The sequence below is a fragment of the Astatotilapia calliptera genome, chromosome 17 (assembly GCF_964374335.1).
Source record: "Astatotilapia calliptera chromosome 17, fAstCal68.1, whole genome shotgun sequence".
Classification (NCBI taxonomy): domain Eukaryota; kingdom Metazoa; phylum Chordata; class Actinopteri; order Cichliformes; family Cichlidae; genus Astatotilapia; species Astatotilapia calliptera.
The window spans coordinates 15,578,294-15,599,118 of NC_137438.1; the positions used below are offsets into that span (position 1 = coordinate 15,578,294).

Here is a 20,825-nt window from a genome sequence, read left to right on the forward strand (position 1 = left end):
GTAGGGAACTTGTACATACAAAACATTGAACAATTTTCTAAACATTTTTAACATAAACACCCAGAAATCAGAGAAATCATCGGGCACATTAAAGCTTTACCTGTGTGACTGTTGCCTGACTGGTACCCCGAGGATCCTGATGACAGGTCAGCTCCAGTTCTCACTGCTCGATTTCCATAGCTCACATCCCACAATGCACTGCTCTCCAGGAGGCTAGCCCCAGCTTTCATTGTCAAGCTGGCATCCAGACTACTGTTGCTAGCAGCACTGCTGAAAGGAGAAGGTTGGAATCCTTGGTAGGAGAGAGGCAGTAAGTCAAAGGAGTCCGGCTGCTGGTAGACAAATGGGAAACCCTGAAGCGGTTTGGCTTGAGGAGTAGAAAACCCTGCAGAGGATGAGAAGATTTAAGGAAACAACTAAAGGAAAAGCGGATAGCTTATATATTGCGTAAATACATGGTCTGCTTTGTGTGTGTGTCTTAGAGAGACCAAGAGCAAGATGAAGGGATTTCTCCTGACATCGGGAGCAAGTTTGTTAATCAGCCAAATGAAATTTGTCTGGTTGGGGCTTTCTGAAAGCTCTAATGCCCATCGGTGTTTTAAGATCACAGCAAATCCCTCTCCAGCTGGAGGCTCTGGCTTCATTAAACATCAAGCGCAGAACAGTTGCTTAATGAGTAAGAAAGTACAGTGTGTTAAAGATAAAGGCAATGGGATGACAGGACAGTGAGAAGAAAGACAAAGGCAGTTGGGGAGAAATGAATTATTAAAGCTGGTCAGCTCCCTCTCTGCTTAACTACAAGAAGCCATCTTATAACTTTTATTATAGTGTACAATTCAGGGGCAACAGATGCTCAAGAAATTAGTAGAGTACAACTAAATGTAATGTAGATGGCTGTTGCTATCAAAGTTATGTGCTCTAATTATGTGATGCTCTTTATTAAGACACACAAAATGTCAGAAATTCAGGATCTGCAACCAAATCAGATCATAAAATCAGCCTTTAGCTGATCTAACAAATCCCCCACATATCTTTTAGAAAGTAAACAATACAAAGTAATTCATTTGCATCATGTCCCAGTATTTTATGGGGCACTAATTACCATATAATGCACCAGCACAAGCATAAATGCGGCCAATGACATCGCCATCTTTTGTAGGTTATGTCATAGGGTCCAAAAAGATCCCCCGTAGAAGTCTAAATCATTTCTAATGATTCAGACTTCTGAAGCATTCAACAATTATTGAGTAATCGTTACTCTTAGGCAGACTAAATCCATTTTATTTCACCAGAAGCTGCTTAATTTTGAAAAGAAATTCAAAGGATTGTTTCTGGAAGGAATCAGTTCTTGGTTGCACACTCCATTGAATTTGTTAAGTTTAAAGTGGGTCAAACACAAAAGCATGCAAAGACATGACGCACTGCCTTTGTCTGCCAGCTGCCTTTGTAACATCTGCAGCTCCTGGTGCACCTCAGTCAGGGAGAAACCCATACCCCCACTGCTTTGGCAACGGGTTCGCAGGTTGGAAGGGCGAGGATGGAAGGGCAAGCGTGTCTTCTGGGTGGAGGAAGTGGGGGAAGTGTGAAAGGAAGTAGGGCTGAAAACTGAGACAGGAGCTGGGAGAAAAGGGGAAGGTAAATATGATAGACAGACACAAAAAAGCAAAGAATAAAGAAAGATACAGCAAGTAGCAGTTCCTATCTACATGAGCTGAAGGACATTTTCTGGGGTCCTTCCTACCTGTCTGACTCTGCATGCCTGTGTGTTGGGAGCTGGTGGATTGCATGCTGGAGCAGCTATGACAGGACTGGGTTCTGTGAGATGAGGTGATAGATGGAGGGATAGATGGATGGCGTGACACTGTTCCATGGTGACAATCTGGAAAGAAAAGTCATACACTGCAAAACACTGATTCTATGCATTTTATGATAAAGAGTTGATACTGCAAAGGTCAAATGGCAAAACTGCAGTGCGGGACTTGCTCCTTTTGTTCTGAAGAGCATTAAAATGATGGTTAATGCTCTGCTGGAAACAGGTCATCAATTGCAATTTCCTCACACATGAGTAACATTTGCATGGAATTACACAAATATTCATAATTGGAATTCCCTCTGGACTGTGTTGGTTAAAAAAAACACAAAGAAAAACACTCGTACCTGTGCTCACTTTGGCAGAAATCCGTGATTCATCCTGACCAAGCTCACTTGCAGCATCAACATCAGAGCTCAACTCCAGGTCCTCAATTGTGGATCCATGCTCATCGGACACATAAGAGATGCGATCTGATTGGTCGGTGGTATCAGAGAGGGCATGACCGCTGCAGGGTGTGTCAGAACGATGAGGATGATGGTGCTGCTGATGCTGGTTTAGTCTGGCACGGAGAGACTCAATGACCTTGTCCTTCTGCTGCAGCTCTTTACTGAGGCTGTAGGCACGTGCGCGCATGCACACAAACACACACACACACACACACATTTTATTTACCATGGTCAATGCACAATACATTTATCGTGTCAGATATAGCTAAAATGTAATTCTCCCAAATTATTAGGCCACAAATAATGTGCAGATAACACTCTATTAAATCATCATAAAACCATAAAAGGATTTATAGCCCCCCCACCCAGACACACAAAGAGAAACACATGCACAATTTAAAATGAAAGGCAAAATGTTTAAAAGTACTGAACCCTGATTTCTGTGTGCTGAGGAATCTGAGAGTAGTAGCTGCATGAGTTGTGTCCATGTGACTTAAAGGATAAGTATTATTAAGTAGTGCTGTACCAGGTGTGTGAGTCACCTGCCTGCTCTTCTCACAAAAGGCTTTGCTGACTGCATCGTGTTGCTTTGGGGAAGCCTCTTAGTGACTAACACATACATGACACTGCATCAGATCAAATGTGTAAGAATCTAGACTGACATTAAACAAGTCACACACACATTTTTTGGAAAGCTATGTTCAATTTCACTAGCCACACTCAGGCCTGATTACTGCTACACCCAGTGAATGAAGAAATAATTTCAACAGAACCTTTGTGACAAAGTGAAGTAACAAAGTCATTGACATCTATCAGTCTTGTGAGGGTTAGGAAGTCATTTCTACGGCTTTGGAACTCAGACCCATGGTGCTCCACAAATGGATAAAGTTGGAACAATGGTGAGCTTCCCATAAAATGCATTGATGGAACATCCAGGAAGTCACAAAATAACCCAGAACAATATCTAAAGAACTGCAGGGCTGACCTGGCTCAGGAATGGAGGAAGGTCAGATTCACAATTCAACAGAGGCTCTGCAAAAATGGCATTCATGCGAGCGTTCCAAGGAAAACAACTGCTGACCAAAAAGAACACAAAGGCTCATCTCATATTTGCATCTTGATGAGCCTCAAGACTTACAGAAAAGAGATTCTATCGACAAGCTGGACTTTGGATACAACACTAGTAACCATCACCTTTGGGCTGAGCTACTCTCTTGGGCTCTGCCTGCAACCCATTATCCATCAAGACTGCATACTGTCAGACGCTTTGCCTTTACTTAAGCAGCAGTACGATCTCAAAAAAGAGGGGAAATACCTCATGCACAAGCATTTAACCACACAGCATGCAATTAATTTGCACAAATGTAATGTCTTTGATATGCTGCTTCGTACTTGGTGGTGACTCTCAAAGTGGAACCAATGAGAACCAATAATTGAATCGATAAGGAATCGAATGGATAAATGATATCAATGATGGAATTGTAATTGCTGAATTGGTATCAAGTCCCATCTCTAACTGCACCTCATGGTCAGTTGTCAGAACGATTTACCTGTTCAGCCACAAGGACCTTCCTGCTCACAGATGGCTTCACTCCTTCTGCTCGCCTCCTTCCGACTCACTCCCGTGAAACTCTCCACCCTCCACTGTGCTCGACTCCTCATTTCTGGAACCCAATCTGTCAACATCAGCTAATGCTACGTCTACCTGTTCACAGACCCTTTCTCACCGCTGATGTTGAATGAAACTCCAGCTCACACACCCTCGCTGATCCTGAACTATATAAGCAAACGTTTGCCCTTCGTCTGACACTGTTCATTGGGTTTGGTATTAATGTAATCATGACAAACACAGCATTTCATAAAAAGAATGCCACACCATTAGGAAAACACTGTGGTGTAATGGTGATGGATGGAGGTTGGTTAAAAGGATGGATGGATGAATGGATGGAAGGTTTAGGAGGGCTCCAGGGTGCAGCTACTTTCCCACATGGTTCCATTTAGGTTTGCATAGCTTTTTCCATTTAATAAATGAAATCATCAACTGGGCAGCATGGTGGCACAGCGATTAGCAATTGCCTCACAGAAAGAAGTTCCTGAGTTCAACTCTGCCTTTCGGTGTGGAGTTTATATGTTCTTTGTATTTCTGTAGGTACTCTCCAGGTATTTTGGCTTCCCCCCACAGTCCAAAGACATGCAATTAATGGGGTTAGATTAGCTGGTCGTTCTAAATTGCAAATAGCTTTGAATGCCTTGCAACAGACCATGATCTGTCCAGGGTGTACCCTGCCTCATGTTAGCTGGGATAGGCTCCAGCTCCCAGCAACCCTGCTAAGGATGAATCATTTAAAAGCTGCCCTTTGTAAAGGGGGCAAATATTTTTTCACAGCACTACACATCTATGCCTGTACCAGAAAAATAACACCTGCAGGGCTGATACCTAATGGCAGTCAGGGTGCTGATGTCCAGCCTGTGGAGGTCTGCGTGTCCCTCCAATGATGTGTCTTTCCAGACCATCACTGACCTACCACCAATATCTCTCACATGTGCTCAGGGTGAACATGCTCTCATATTTGAAAAACACAGGGTCCTAGTGGTGGACTTGCCAATTCTGTATTCTATGGCAAATGGAAACCGGGCTGCATGGTGCTCAGAGCTCACTAGTGGACGTCAGGCCACCCCCGTGACTCTATCCAAATGTGAAACTAGTGAAAGAAGATGGATAAGGAGGGAAAAAATGCCAGAGTCCTACACAGATGTTATTAATTTAATTAACACCAAAACAACTGAAACTGAATAACAACACCTTCTCCTACATAACTGACCAAAACAATATCCAAGACGTTTTACTGACTTGATGCTATACTCTGATTGAAAATTATTCTTTTACTTTTTTTGAGCAGTGTGGATTATGAATATTACTTTACAAAAACCACAAGTTACCCTTTTTGAAGTTCCTTTTTGTCTTTGGTAAACTACAGACGAATTCAAGAAATAGCCAACCAAGTGGATTAGTAAGGTGCTGGAAGACTAGAGCTGCTAGAACAGCCTCGGTCCATCTTAGCACTGATTGTCCAAGCCTGCTGAACTCTAATGAAAGAATGGAAGAACTCTAACACGCTGGTCAACAACCATCAACAACAATCATCTGGGATTAGATTTGGTGAGTGTGAAGGGCACATTCATCAGAGGATGAAGGCGAACACCCAGAACAACAAATTGACCTCTTATGATAGCACTAGTCTGCCAGTTTCCCTCACTTCAAACATTAACTCTAAACAAACTAGATGCTTTGCTCATATAGTTAATGCATAAACATGACTGTAACTGAAATAACAGAAGCTTGTTATACTGTTTCAAATTGATAACATGTTTCTTTTTTTGTGCTGTCTTACTTGTCGAGCTGTGTGAGCATTGCTCTCCTCTCCCTGTCGGTGTGTTTCTTCAGCAGCAACAGCTCTCTCTCCTGAGCTTTCCACTCCCACAGGGAGAAAGAGAACAGAGAGTCTCTGTACAGTGGGCTGCTTTTAGACAGCATGACTTTCCACAGAGGAGCCATCACCCACCCTCAGTCACCCTCCGCTCCTAACACCCTCCACCTGGGTGAGCGACCATGCCTCCTCTGTCTGCACCGTTTCTATTGAACTCTGCTGCAGTTTGTTCTTCTCTGCTGGGTCTCCAGAGGTAACGGAGAATGGTTCACTGGCATAGATGCAGAGATTCCCAAAATGTGTGTGACAGAAGGTATATTAGACAGGTAGGGCATAACACAGCAGGAGAGACGACAGAGTGCGCGGGTGATAAGGTGAAAAGCATAGAAAATCCTCATTAGGTTTGGGCTTCCCAGAGAGGGTTGTGGGTGTGATCAACAAATTGAAATCAGGGGTAATTGAAAAAGAAGAAGATAAGAAGATCAGCAGAAATGTAAAGGTTTAAAAGTGGAAACAAATAAATTACTCCACTCCCTGAGGAAGTTCTACTCTCCTGTACACTTTTCCTTTTCTGATGCTGTTGCTCCTAGGTTCACGACCGCTTGAATAATTCCCTGAAAAGAAAGCCTCTTGTTGCTGCTCTTGACACAGTCTTTCACTCCACCAGCAAACGCACAGCTGCAGCAGCAGCAGGCCTGAGGCAGAGATGTAGTGACGAAAGAGTAAGAAGGAAACAGAGCTATGCATCTAAATCAAAGTCCAGATCCTGAGGGCTTATATGTTCATGCTCCAGCAACCATCAGAAAAAAAAACAGCTGAATGAAAGATCACCCACAAAGCATTGCTCCTTCTTTCTTCTGCTTGCTGATATGTTTTCTAGCCACACCAGTCTATCCATAAAAACATGTAAGCATCATCTTAGCTGCAAAAATGCAATCACAAAATGAAAATGGTTTTCTTTTCAAGGTTTCAGAATATAACAAGTATCCTCCACTTAAAAAGCTTCAGGTTGAAAGAAAAATCCCTTATGCCCAGCCTTCTGTCCATGAACACAAAAAAATCCAGGTTTCTGGTGAGTAAATCTTACATAACAGAAATCGGTGCTCTGCTGGATGCATAGTGCCACGCGCTGCTCCTGATACACTGAAGCAAAGTGACGCTCTCTCTGACGGGCTTCATCGCTCACGTTTTCTCTCTTTCTCGCTCACTCCCTCTGTGTGTGTGTGTGTACGCGCGTGCGCACGTGTGTGTCTGTGTGTTTAGCTCCTCTTGACCTATTTCTGTCCCCATTTGAGGTCTTAATAACTTAACCTGATTAGAGGGCATGCCCTGAGCCAAATGCAGCAAAAAGCCTAAGCAGTATTACGCTATCAGTGCAGTCACTCATGTCATGTACTGTACATTTGGCCTGCTGTCCATGTTATGTAGATACTGTTGTCAGAAAAACAACCCCAAGTGTAAGTTCTTATTACCTGTGATTACACTTTAACAACTTACAGCAGCCATGTGCATAAAGACCATGCAAAATATGTACTAGTGTCAACGCCTATAAATTGGTGAACCTGACAGCCTGGCAGGAAATTCATTTTCTAATATGAGTTTAACACTGTAAAAAAAAAAAGTGCTGTATTTTGAGTGAAAGTGGTTTTAAATAAACACAACATAACGCTCCCTTCCAGCTAACATGGACAATGTTTTTAAAGACAACCAACTTGTACAGGATTGTCATGTTGGTTCAGGGATGGTAAATATAATTGGTTTGTGTTTTTCTGTGTTGTTCTGTTAAAAACCGTGTAGGTCAGTATTTGCACATACAGATCCATTTAAAATACTGAATAGTCATCAGGCAATTAGTGGTTTTTTTTAGATGCCATTTTAGCAAAAATGCCTGAAACTTTGCGTGTTTAAACATAATCGTACTTTAGTAGCTAAAATAGATACTGTAATTTATTCTGTGTTTATTGCACATTCTATGACGAGGGTTCTGGATCCCTGAGGCATTGTGCTACTTTCAAAGAAACAAAATCAGTGGTAAACAACACAATTTTCACACATCTCACCTGTTTTTCTTGATATAAAGAAATCTGTCTGATTATTCATGCATTTACAAGCTGACACACATAACTGACCACACCGTTCAACAGTTCAGTGCAACCCCATACACACTGTATGTACACTCGTAACCAGGGGGAAGGCTAAATTTCTGCCACAGAAAACACACTCGCTGATTCTCCTTCACATCTGGTCAACCATCTGTGCTGGAATAACACGCTGGCAGATTACTGCAGGCCTCCCCCTGTTTACGTCTCTCTGAGGACGAGCTCTAATTATTCATATAGCACTGTTTGTTTTTCGAGATTTGACCCAGCGCTCACTTTTATCCAACAGCAGTGGTGGAGCTCTAAAGACCAAGCCAGCGTTTTAGTGTGTTTACGGTAATTGACTGAAATTCATGTAACTGTTCGTACTTTTTAATGAGCATTAAGTATTTTTGTGACAGATTTACAGTCTGTGCTTTTGACCTCTCGGGCAGCCATGTGATTCTTTTCTTCTCACTCATGCATGAAAATCGAAGAGCTGTGTTATGAAACAAAATTCAATGTTGTGTTACAAGTGATTGAACATCCAGGACATTCATTGCTCAAGCAAAAGAAATGAGCTGCCAAAATCTGTGCTTATAGCTTTTGCTTAATGGAGCCTTGTAAAACTGTGTTCTTTCATCATAAAGCTGTGATGATACATTAAATGGCATTGAACACACTAATCAGGTGCCTGTGTGTTACAAATTCTTTAAACTAAACAGCTTTCTGCTGAAGAAATATTAACGATTTGTACTTGCGCTTGAGGATTATTAAAGAGAAACTAAGATTTTAAAAGCTGGACATTTGATCAGCAGCACTGTGTCAAATTAAGGCCAGTAACCAGATTCTGGATGGCATTACCTTGGCCTCCAGTAACACTGTGAGGAATATTGGGGTAATTTCTGACCAGGAAATGTCCTTCAGTGCACATATTAAACAAATATGTAAGACTGCTTTCTTCCATTTGTGCAACATCTCTAAAATTAGAAATATCCTGTCTCAGAGTGACGCTGAAAAACTAGTTCATGCTTTTATTACTTCCAGGCTGGACGACTGTAATTCATTATTATCAGGATGTCCTAAAAACTCGCTGAAAAGCCTTCAGTTGATCCAAAATGCTGCAGCAAGAGCACTGACAGGGACTAGAAAGAGAGAGCATATTTCTCCTGCATTGGCTTCCCTTCACTGGCTCCCTGTTAAATCCAGAATTGAATTCAAAATCCTGCTCCTCACATATAAGGTCTTAAATAATCAGGCCCCATCTTATCTTAATGACCTTGTAGTACCATATCACCCTATTAGAGCACTTCGCTCTCGCACTGCAGAACTACTTGTTGTTCCTAGAGTATTTAAAAGTAGAATGGGAGGCAGAGCCTTCAGTTTTCAGGCCCCTCTTCTGTGGAACCAGCTTCCAGTTTGGATTCAGGAGACAGACACTATCTCTATGTTTAAGATTAGGCTTAAAACTTTCCTTTTTGCTAAAACATATAGTTAGGGCTGGACCAGGTGACCCTGAATCCTCCCTTAGTTATGCTGCAATAGGTGTAGGCTGCTGGGGGATTCCCATGATGCATTGAGTGTTTCTTCTCCAGTTACCTTTCTCACTCACTATGTGTTAATAGACCTCTCTGCACTGAATCATACTTGTTAATAATCTCTGTCTCTCTTCCACAGCATGTCTTCTATCCTGTCTTCCTTCTCTCACCCCAACCAGTAGTGACAGATGGCCCCGCCCCTCCCTGAGCCTGGTTCTGCTGGAGGCTAAAAGGGAGTTTTTCCTTCCCACTGTTGCCAAAGTGTTTGCTCATAAGGGTTCATATGATTGCTGGGGTTTTCACTGTTTTATTATTGTAGGGTCTGCCTTACAATATTAAGTGCCTTCAGTCGACTGTTGTGATTTGGTGTTGTATAAATAAAACTGAATTGAACTGAATTGCAGCAGGAAGTCAGACTTGACATAGATTGTAAGAAAAAAAAAGGACAAGAAAATGAACAAGGCTGCCGAGAGGAAGTGGAATGTTCAGCTTTTAAAATCTTAGTTTTTTTCCCCAGTAAACACAGAAATACATGGTTTTGCTGACCCTTCCCAACTCAGAAATATGTAGCTTTCAATTAGTTCTTATAACAGCTTAGACTGGTCTTAAATACAAGGAACTTTAGTTTAAAAACTCACCATTAAGCATTATAAATGTATAACTCTATTTTAATACACAGAACAGCTACTAACTGTGATGGCATGGATTTATATTTCATTTCATGTCAGAAAGGAATGCAACTTCTTATAATTAAGCTTGTCTGCTTAAACAGGAAAATATGTAGTTATTTTAGATTTCATATTTTAGTATTGTCCTACATTCTCCTGTAATGTTAATGGAACAAGCTGCGATTTCTATAGTTATTTCATTGTTATGTAATGTAAATATATCTTGTGTATTGATAGGCTTTAATCTCTAATGTTGTATTGTGTAGTATAACAACACAATACAGCATTAGAGATTAAGTATCACCCTGAAGGTGCATCAATGTGGTATTTGAAAATGCGAAAGCTGAAAAATGCAGAATGACAATATGGTGAATTACGCCATTTTTCACATTCAGTATTCAGTATAATGTTTGAGATTGACCAAAAACATTATAGCCCCCCCCCCAAAAAAAAATGTATTATGTGAAACATCTTTGTGTAGCTTAACATTTTTGGATCACAATAATTGTGAAGTGGAATAATGGAATATAATTAATTTTTACACACACACACACACGCACACACACACACACACACACGCACACACACACGCGCACACACACACACACACACACACACACACACACACACACACACACACACACACACAAAGCTGTAATGAGGACTGACCGGATGGCAAGTAGCTCTGTCTTATCTGGGTTTTCGGAACAATCTCCTGTTTGAAAACAAAGAAAGAGCATCAATATCATTAACTGTTATCTGCACTCCCTGCTCATGAGAAATCCATGGTGTCGTTTGTACTTTCTGAGACTTCGCATCTGGTCTGATTTTAAGGCTGTACAATGAAACAACAAAAACAGACTCACTTCCACCAAATTTGGCATTAACTCTCTGTGCCAGAGCACTGCTCTGAGCTAACTGATCCCTGAAGCTCTGGCCCATGTAGTAGTCGATGTCGTTGGCTCTCAGCAGCTCCTCAAACGCCTTGGTTGTGTCTCCCAGGTGCTGGGTGAGGATGCTGCACACACCCTGACCCTCTCGTAGCCGCTGGCGGAGGTGAGACAGTTCTTTGGCCTGAGCCTGGATCAGTGTGTCGAATTTTCTGCACAATGAAAAGAAAGAAGAATGTAGCACACCTGACAATGTGTAAAATAATACCTGAAAGCTTTTTTGCTTCTTTTATTGTTTGGCGCTGTCTCATTCCATGGTGAAACTCGCCTCACTTTAAGGCAGTGTCGTTGATGTTATTTCCTCTCACCTGAGGATGACAGTTTGGTTCTTCTTCCAGATCTTTGCAAAGTGGTGATGCATCTAAACAACTTTTACTTGTACTATTTGAAATGAAGATCTTGAACTATGCAGTTGTTTACAAACAGCTCCAAGAGACCTTTCCAACTGTAAATCTACAGTTCTTCTTAAAAGTCATTAAAGATGTAATTATTCAATCATTCAGAACCCAAAGTTATCCTGATATGCTCATGCCCGTTGCTCACACCTGCTCCTAATTTCTTTGGACTTACTTCCTATGGGGGAAAGATTTCTCTATATATTTTACCTGAGTCAGTGTCACAGTGTTGGAACTGAAGCTTCACTGAAGCCACACAGTTTATTCATAAATGGCAAATGGGGCAGCATGTTCCCAACCTCGTGTTAGTTAATCCCCTCACTGTCAGGCTGCCGAGTTTACATAAAAGCATCTGTGGTTACACTTGATTACTAAAGCTTGATACTGACAAGCACTGTTTAAATGGGTTTTTGCTCATTTTAGGCAATTTCTGTCAATCAACCCCCCCACCCCCCCACCCCTCAACCCCCCACCCCAGCGAGTCCATATTATGATTTTTTGTAGTGTCTTTTAAAAATTATTTTCCTGGTTTATTTCACCATAAAGTTACCAATAGATACAATTTTAATATATTTGCTATAATAAAGCTATAATGAGCATTAAGCTATTAACATTTTAAAATGTAATACATGTACAGGACAGGCTGAGCATAGCTGTGGATAGGAATTTTAAAAAATGTAGAGGAATGCTGTATAAAGCGCTTTATTCAATTCATCATTATCAGATGAAGGATTTTATTAATGGCATTCAAAAGGAAAATAATCAGTAAAAGACTGAATTACTGAAATTTACCTATATTTGACAACAATAGTAAAAGTTTGATTTAACCAAGTCAGATTTGAAAGCTTGTAGCTTTTTAATGAAGATATTCCTATTCTTCTCCAACAAACGACTGAAATTGGTGATGGGCACTGGTTCTTTGTCTGACAACAGGATTGATCTCTATGCCTCAGGAATTTCCGGAATTTTACATTTTTGGACTACGACAGCTTGGCGTTGTCTGAGGTTCTGCAGAAGCAGACTCTTCCTGGCACTATTTAGGGTAAAAAAGCAGCCACTCTTGAACTGTCAAATAATCTGTTTATATTGATCTGGTTTATGTTCTTGGTGTTGGCACAAACACTCATTGTGTTGAACTGGAAACAAAAGAAACAACTATCCCACCCCACCAACAAAGAAAAGAGTTAGAAAAAAAGCAAAACAAACAAAAAACTGCATCGCAACGTCTTTCTTACCCTGGCAAGGTGGCAGACACTCCATCCTCTGCCGCAGCCTTCTTTCCACCTTTCATCAGCTGGTCCTCCAGTGCATCTACACGAGAAGCAAGCCTCTCTAGGTCCTTGTCTGGGTGATGGGGTGAACGTAGTTGACCTCCCTTAGATGACTGCCAGCCCTCATTATCCTCTGCCTGGCTCTGTGAAGCTGATGTCTGGATGGACCAGTTGACCTTGTGGGGTATCGAAGGACCATATTCACTAGAGGTAGAGAGGGAACGGAGGCGGCTCTGGAGCCCGGAGATCACTCCCTGGGAGCGGGATAGCTGTGAGCGGAGGTCCTTAACAAGGTGCTGGAGAGAGGAGGCCTCGTTACCATAACCGCAGCTCTGGGTGGTGGTTTTGTCATTGCTGCTGGCAGGCCACCATTGGGAACTGCATTCCAGAGACGTACACATTTCTAGGTCATCAAACTCTGTCAGGAAACATACAATGCGTTCATCAGATTCAGACTCTGTTTCCTGTGAGTGACACTGAAATATATGATTGAAAAAACAAAGCATCAGTAACATCAGTTAATGTCATCTTAAGGCCCATAGTCTGGGGTACTTTAAAATTATGAGATATGTGTATAAAACCTAGTAGCAGACTACCCTTTCATCCAAATACAACTCTGGCTCTCAAAAACATTCATGGCAATCACTCAGAGTAGCTTATATTGATTTGATTTCCCTCTAAGGGGTCAATGAAAACCAAACCACAGTATAATAGAGCAGCCAGGAACTCTCATTTTACAGGCCAAGGCTTCAGGTCAAAGTTTTGACTAACCATTGAGCTTTTAAGCTGGGAATGCAAACAGTGCTGAGTAGAATGCACTGGACCGTGAAGAGAAGGCTACTGTTTGGCACAAAGGCTGCACTTGGCTGCCCTCTGCTGTTTCTATGATACCCCGACAAATAACACTGACGAGATCAATTTCAGGATATTTACGGACATTGTATGATTAGAAACAACTCTTAATAAAACATTAATCAGAATTGAATGACATTACTGATATAAAATTCAAAACAAAGGGTCTCAAAGAACCACAGCGTCTTTTATATGGTGATAATAATACACACCGGGGCTGCTGGTTTCTTCTCTCTCAGCTTCATTTTCACTGCGGCCGCAGGTCTCATAGCCCAGATCCTGGAGGTCTACCTGGATCTGTTTACTGTCCTGCTGCACTGCTGTCTCTGCTGCAGGGATACAGAAGAAGAAGAAGCTTTATTTCATTATGTTTGACACTGCTGGATCTACTATCCTCGTCAACTTCATTGCATTTTTTGGACCATTTTGAGGTCTTATCTTATTATTGACATCACAAATTCAGTATCACCGCCACATTTGTTAAAAGGAAAAGTGCGAAGTTTGTGTCCACTCACTGAGCAAGTCCCTGTAGTCTTTGAGCTGCTCGGCCTGAGCCTGCACTGTGGCCTCAGAAACCATTAGCCTCTCCTGCAGCTCTTTGCTTTTCTGCTGCAGATGAACTGCCTTCTCACAAACTGCAGAGGACGCAGTGGCCTGTTGTGAATCTGCGAACAGCTCGCCACCCAGGTCATTGTACTGGTTACAGACAGGGAGGAAAGATCGTGACTGTCAAAAACAATTTTAAACACCAAGTGTGGCTTTTAAATTGATACTTTCTTGTTTTTAATTTACACCACACCTTACAGAATGGTGCAATAATAGTATATTTAGGATCCTCCCACCTGTGACGATTTAGAGTCCAGTGGCAACGTCTGATGTCTGCTGGCTCTCCTTTTCCTTTGTTCATCATTGCTCTGGCTCTTGGCCTGGGACAGGCAAAGCTCTCCTTCCCAGGCATCCCACAGTTCAGAGTTTTCCTCCTCCTCTTCTTCTTCTATGGTCACATCCAACTCATTTTCATCCTTGTCTTCACCATCCAGTGCATTTTGCTCATCACTCTGTTCACTGGCACACTCCAACCCTCCATTCAGATGACGCTTTACTTCTTCATTCTCTACCTGCAAGCTGAACAGAGCTTTCCTGTAACAGAGGGAGGTTACAATAAATAAATAGATAAATAGCTATATAGATAGACTCTACTGTCCTCTAGTGGCCAAGAATAGATTAGTGTTGTCAGAAAATAGTAAGCTAATTTCAGCTTTGCCAAAAGGTGTCGCTATGTGTAGCTCCACAGGCTTTGATTTGACAGAGTTTACACCAGATGCCCTTCCTGATTAACTCCAACGGCGATTTGTGTCTTCAGCTGGAATCATATGCATTAACCGTTACACTACTAGAGACAAAACAGACTAATTTGGAGTTTAAAATCTCAAAAAAATGACCTCATCTGTGATACTGAAGAGAATCCCGCTTTCTCCAGCTGAGCCTTCAGCTCTCCCAGCTCTCTCTCAACCAGCCTCTTCTGCTCCACCAGCTGCTTGACTTTGATTAGCCCCTGACTTTCAAGCAGTATGCCGTGGGACAGATTCTTCTCTGGACCTTCAGAACTCTGTACACACGCAGAAGTAAATGAATCAATAATTCTGATCAAATGATTAGAAACAGTACATTGTGCATAATATTTATTCTGCAGGATTTATCTGTATAAACAAGATGAACAATAACAGCTGAAGGTTGCTCTCATACCTTGGTGTCGGTCTCTTCTTCGTCGATGCTTTCAGTGTATTCAGTGTTCAAATCATCAGCCTCAACATCATCCTCAGCGCTCAGCTCTGCAGGAAGCAGACCAAAGACAACCAAATCAGAAGAAGATCAATCTGCTTTTTCTTTTACTTCAGTTTTGAGCATTTCAGAAGTTTTACAACTGAGTGTGAGACCATCACTTGCTCAATTCTTCTAATATTATTCACCCTCAGAATCATGCTGGTAATTTGTAGCACAGCCTTGTCTAACAGTCTGAGTGTTAGGCTGTATGAGTTTGATTTTCTTGTTTATTGCTGTAGTTTAAAGGGGATTACACTTAAGCCCTAGAATGGGATCCCAGGGATAGTCATATAGAGTTTAATCCAGAATTTAAAACCAGCGAGAAAGACTTAAAAGACGGATGGAGAAGGCTTAAAAATCCCTGAAGATGACAGGATGTTGAGTGTTCTGAGCCTTGGAAATAAAGTGGTAGCTGACAAAGAGCTAAGGCAGGACTGCCTCACAGTCTATGTTTAAGATGAGTTACTGTTATGAAGACTGGTAAAAAGTAATTATTCATTTTAATATTGAATTAAAATAATGGAAGAAAACTGTATTTACCTCACCAGTAATGATTACTAGCATTACCACAATGTCTGTATTTGCAGATATAAGTAAACAATTATATATTAAGGTATCGGTATGCAAATTTACTAGTATCCAGATCAGATACAGGGGCAGGTTCCTCTTATGTGATTGATGTTTATGTCTATTATTTCTTGATAAATAATGAATTTAAAAAATTAAAGATAAATAAATGTGACCTTGGCATCAACTTAATCTCTATATGCTAAATTTCAAATTATGACATTTATGCATATTAATCAGATGTTTCAGTCTGACACATTTTCACTCAGTGAGGGGGAATGAAGGAGAGATTTTCCTCTGAAAGGTGGACCATGTGCTTGTGCCACTGTGTGTTTTACGTGAGTTAATACTGAACATTGCACATTAAAGAAGGAAAAAAAGGAGAATTTCAGCTTTCGCAAGTACTAAAGTAGAATAATCTGAAACCTCTGAAATCACAAAGGCATTAATCAGGTACAGTATGTTTATTATTTATTACAAACCACTTTGAAGGGTGTTTGGCTCTGGACGGGGAAAAATTCAAGGAAAAAGGTGCAGAAATGCCTACAATGCAACAAATGTGGCTTCTCGTGGTGTCTGTGCAGACGCACATATATTATTCAGTTTGATACTTCATACTTACTGTGTTCTAGTGTGACATTCGTTCATTTAACAACAACAGCAACAGAGCAACTGGACCAGTAGTTGTTGGAATGCACAGAAGCAAACATGCAAACTAAATATACACAGTCACTGTACTAAACACAATGTGGAATGTGCTCAGATTTCCATGATCTTCAGACAGCATGTGACTTGAGTTAAGTATACAGAAATCTCAAACTTGCTGCAAAAAACATGCAAAGGCACACAAACACCATCATATAAAGGTTACATTCTGAAGCGCACACTACCACAATATTTGCAGTTATAATCATAATGATGATGTGTTATTCAAAAAATTAAAAATTAAATGCCTTGCTATCATTTACACGCAAAAGAAGCAGCACTAATTGTGCAAACTCACAATAACTGCACTACAACATTTATAAAGTTATTAAACAAGATGTTCTTTTTTGGGACACTACAAGTTCAGATCAATATCCATCCGTCCGCTTTCATCTACTTTCCATGTTAGTATTTTCACACCAAAGAGTTTCAGCTGATAGATTCATGGTACATATCCCATCACCACAGTGCAGTAAGCCATTCTACAGTCACCGCTCCCCAGTGCTAGAAGTGCTGCTGTTACAGATACTGTCCCATGCTTCTCTGGTGCCCACCTCCAAAGTCAGGCTGCCTGCTGTTAGGCCGGTCACGGCCTAGGACAGGGCGTCCCATTGGAGGGCTATCCTCCTGACCCAGTCTCTCCCGCAGCTCCTGGACCTCCTGGGTCAGTCTTTCCACCAGAGGGAGCCCTGAAGGATCCACCATCTGCCTCTGAAAATCCTGCAGCACAAACAAACATGAACTCACACGCATAGAACTCATGACATGTATATACATACAAGCATAGGCAACATACACACACTATCAGCTTATTAGACAAGAGGTTCTACTATACTCCACAGATACCTTCTGTATTCTCACACACTAACCCTGATGATCTCCTCCTTCACATGCAGAGTCCTGTTGAGGGAGTCTAGCCTTGCAGTCTGACTCCTGGTAAGTTCTTGACTCTCCTTCTCCCTCCTTAGAGCCAGAAAAAGCTCCTCCTGCACTGCCTGAAGCTCCAAAGCCAAGTCTGCTCCAAAGTTAGGCTGTGATCCAAAACCTGAGCTCAGCTGTTTGCGAAGTTCCTGGAGTCTTGACTTTTGCTCAGTTATGACCTCACTCAGGCGGACTGCAGAGTCCTGGAGGGAGAGTGTTGTCAGGTTTTCTGTATATTCAACCTTTTCTTTTCACTCTCGGATTTCACATGCTTTATCTGCTCTACCTTAATATACTGGTCTCTGCTGTTGATGCTTCTGAGGAGATCCTGAACTTCCTTCTGGTGCTCCTGAGCTTGATGGGTCCGGTCAGCCAGTACTTCCTGGAAGAGGCGGTCTTTGAGGTGGAGCCGGACCTTAAGCTCTTCCAGAACATCACCTGGAGCAGACTGGATCTGAGCCAGCAAGGAGCAGCGCAGATCCTGCAGATGAGATAAGAAACAAGAATATACTTATTGGTTAACACGATCCTGGGAATATTTCTCTGCAGGAACATATGTTACTCTTCCTGCCGATCTCTCTCTACCTGAGCCTCCTGTGTGCCAGTGTGCAGTGCCTTCTGCAGCTGGTTGATGATGGCATCTCTCTCTCTCAGGATGCAGCTCTGCCTCTCCTCACTCTCCTGCTGCTGCCTCTGGACGTTCCTCCAGGCATCACACACCTGCTCCAGCTCCAGAGCCTTACCCCGCAGCAGTACTTCCAGGCTCTGATACAGACACAAACATTCCAATAAGGAAGCAAGATGAGGCAACATACTGCCAAGAAAAAAAGATGAGTTTATTTTGTGTGTCCTCTTACAGTGATGGTCTCCTCATTGCTGGCCAGGACGCAGCGCTGTCTCTCTAGATCTCTCTCCTTTTCTCTGAGCAGCAGCTGCAGGCGACGAGTCTCCTCGTCTTTCTCCTCCATGCAGCGGAACTTCTCATCCACTATTTTCTGCAGGGTTTGTGGAAATAAAGTTGTTTTAACCTCCATCTAACTAAAATGGCATGTGTTAAAATCTAAACCCACAAACTCAACCATCTTAGACTACTAACAATTAACATGATATAAAGGAGTTCACAGGACACGTTGTGTTGGTCTAATTGTTTTGGCTTTTGTCATGTGTTGGCGAGCGTACTGCTGTGTTTACCTCCAGAGCTCCGTCTCGCTCCTTTATACGCTGGCGAAGTTTCTGAAGCACAGAGTCTCTTTTCTCCGTTGGATCCTCCAGGAACTCACAGCAGTCCTGCTGGACAGCAAACAGACCGTCAACTGCAGAGTAATTACAATCCTACTTATCCACAAAGACAAAATAGAGCTTGAATGGAGCTGAAGTTTTCAGAAAGCTGTGAGAGCAACTGCAGCTCATCTTACTTTTAGTTTTGTCGTTCTTTGCTCAGATGCGGAGCATTTTAAGCATTAGTCATGTGCACTTCTGTGTTTATTATACAATATTGACAAGAATGAGATCTGTTTGTATTTATTATCGTCGAACATGATGGTTTGTTTACTGTTTACAGACTATTTGATTGTGTCCAACCTCCACCAGCTGTTCTTTGGTCTTCAGGGAAGCCTTCAGCTCGCTGATGATCTTCTCTCTCTCCTCCTTTTCTCTCTGTCTCTCTCGCTCACCCTCTCTCAGTTGCTCCTCTCTCTCCTGGAGAGCTGATCGAGCCTTTTCTAGAGCTAGCTGCAGCTCCTGAGTGTCGCGCATGCACGACACGATAAAGTGAAAAGAACCACGATGCAATTAAAACAAAGAAAAGAAGAATGACGAAAACACCCTCATTAAAAAAAAAAAGTCATTTTCTCACCTGGTTGTGTCTCTCTGCCTCCCTCTTGTGTTCCAGCGACCCCTGCAGCTCTTTCTCTAGTCTCTCCAGGGCCCGGTTCAGGTCCTCCTGAGTCCTGACTGCCTGACACTGGGCTCTCTGTCCAGCCTGCAGCTCCAGTTGAGCTTGGAACAGAGAGGCCTGCAGAGCCAGGACCTCACCCTGACCTCTAATAGTCTCTGCACCAGACGCCTACAAGTAAAACCAGTCAGGGAAGAAAGAAAGACATAAAGGGCAGGTGAGGAACCAAACAGGAATGAAACTCAACTCAACTCTGAAACATGTTTTTATTGTATGCTGAAAAATTATTTTAGATAGGCAGCTTGGTAATTAATAAAACAGAACTGTGCTTTGTGTGGAGGACCAACCTGCAGCTGCTGCAGCTGGTTGCGGTTGGCAAGCTCTTTGAGTGAGCACAGTGTCTTATTTTGCTCCTCAATCACCCTGTACAGCTCTGCAACCTGCACAATCAAAGGCACAATTCATGTGTGAAACTGTGGGGTTTTCAGCACTTCCACCTCTGACCTTACTTTCATTCTCTCTGCAATGCTCAGATTTTGAATTCCCTCCTTTATTTACTATCAAGCCTTATTTATCACTACTGTACCTCTGCCTGTTTGGAGTTTACAGTATCAGTGAGGTTCTGGATATTTCTCTCCTGTTGCTGGGCATCCTCTTGGGCCGATCGCAGCTCAAGCTCCATTTCACCTAGACGCTCCTGCAGCTTCTACATACACACAAACACCCAGAACAAAATTCCACATTATCTGGAATATATTACGGCATGTGTTTGTATGTTTTCACCCACAGTCCAAAGACATGCATGTTAGATTCATTAGCAATTCTAAACTAGCTGTACGTATGAATGTAAGTGTGAATGACTGTCTGTGTTGGCCTTGCAAAACACCAGCGATCTGTCCAGGGTGTGCCTTGCCATTGGCCAAATATTAGCAAGGATAGGCTTCAGCTCTCCTAAGAGCTGTACAAGTGGATATTTTGACAGTGTCATGTTTCAAGTTCAAAGTATATGAAGGCAAAAAGAAGATGAAGCGGTAGTTTTGGAGACTGGTGTCTTTGTACCTGGTTCCTCGTCTCGCTCTCTCTGATCTTGGCCTGTAGTGAGCGCACCTGATCCTGGGCCTTCTGCAGCTCGCCAACACACTGACCTGCAGCACTCTCATAATAACTGAGCTGACCCTGCTGATTGTCAATCAATCGCTGAAAAAGAGACAGGAGGAAGCATGACAGATTCGCCAGTGAGGAGAATGTGTTAGTAGATTATGATGAGGTATGGAGATGAAACAGTACATTTTTATCATATTACTGATGATTCATGAATACAGTTGTTAAGTCTTAACATTTGTTGATTACAACATTATAGTAGCAATCTGATTAGTCTGCTTTTCTTTGCATCACATGTTACGAATGTATACTTGTGGGTTATTATGAGCTGTGACAAACCTAAATTTAAAGTTTGGTTCTTAACCAAGGATTAA

At 42.1% G+C, this 20,825-nt stretch overlaps 1 protein-coding gene across 16 annotated transcripts in view; it reads right to left on the minus strand.

Moving 5' to 3' along the window:
• pde4dip (phosphodiesterase 4D interacting protein) overlaps nt 1-20,825 on the minus strand; it is a 95,865-nt gene that overhangs the window by 10,305 nt on the left and 64,735 nt on the right. For 10 of the 16 annotated variants that reach the window (XR_013902703.1, XM_080291609.1, XM_080291608.1 and 7 more), the window contains 23 exons: nt 20,410-20,547; nt 19,937-20,056; nt 19,698-19,790; nt 19,312-19,521; nt 19,038-19,196; nt 18,648-18,746; nt 18,314-18,451; nt 18,042-18,221; nt 17,743-17,937; nt 17,405-17,659; nt 17,090-17,255; nt 15,186-15,271; nt 14,882-15,048; nt 14,282-14,579; nt 13,955-14,135; nt 13,652-13,768; nt 12,552-13,005; nt 10,838-11,073; nt 10,641-10,686; nt 2,158-2,426; nt 1,742-1,879; nt 1,423-1,617; nt 101-385 (listed from right to left, as the gene is read on the minus strand). Coding sequence is in view for 15 of the 16 variants with exons in the window: in XM_080291609.1 (XP_080147735.1) it covers nt 101-385; nt 1,423-1,617; nt 1,742-1,879; nt 2,158-2,426; nt 10,641-10,686; nt 10,838-11,073; nt 12,552-13,005; nt 13,652-13,768; nt 13,955-14,135; nt 14,282-14,579; nt 14,882-15,048; nt 15,186-15,271; nt 17,090-17,255; nt 17,405-17,659; nt 17,743-17,937; nt 18,042-18,221; nt 18,314-18,451; nt 18,648-18,746; nt 19,038-19,196; nt 19,312-19,521; nt 19,698-19,790; nt 19,937-20,056; nt 20,410-20,547 (4,225 nt within the window). In the remaining variant the exon portion in view is untranslated. The remainder of the gene's footprint in view (nt 1-100; nt 386-1,422; nt 1,618-1,741; nt 1,880-2,157; nt 2,427-10,640; nt 10,687-10,837; nt 11,074-12,551; nt 13,006-13,651; nt 13,769-13,954; nt 14,136-14,281; nt 14,580-14,881; nt 15,049-15,185; nt 15,272-17,089; nt 17,256-17,404; nt 17,660-17,742; nt 17,938-18,041; nt 18,222-18,313; nt 18,452-18,647; nt 18,747-19,037; nt 19,197-19,311; nt 19,522-19,697; nt 19,791-19,936; nt 20,057-20,409; nt 20,548-20,825) is intronic. The other 6 variants (XM_080291600.1, XM_026148212.2, XM_080291602.1 and 3 more) reach the window with 5 other exon arrangements.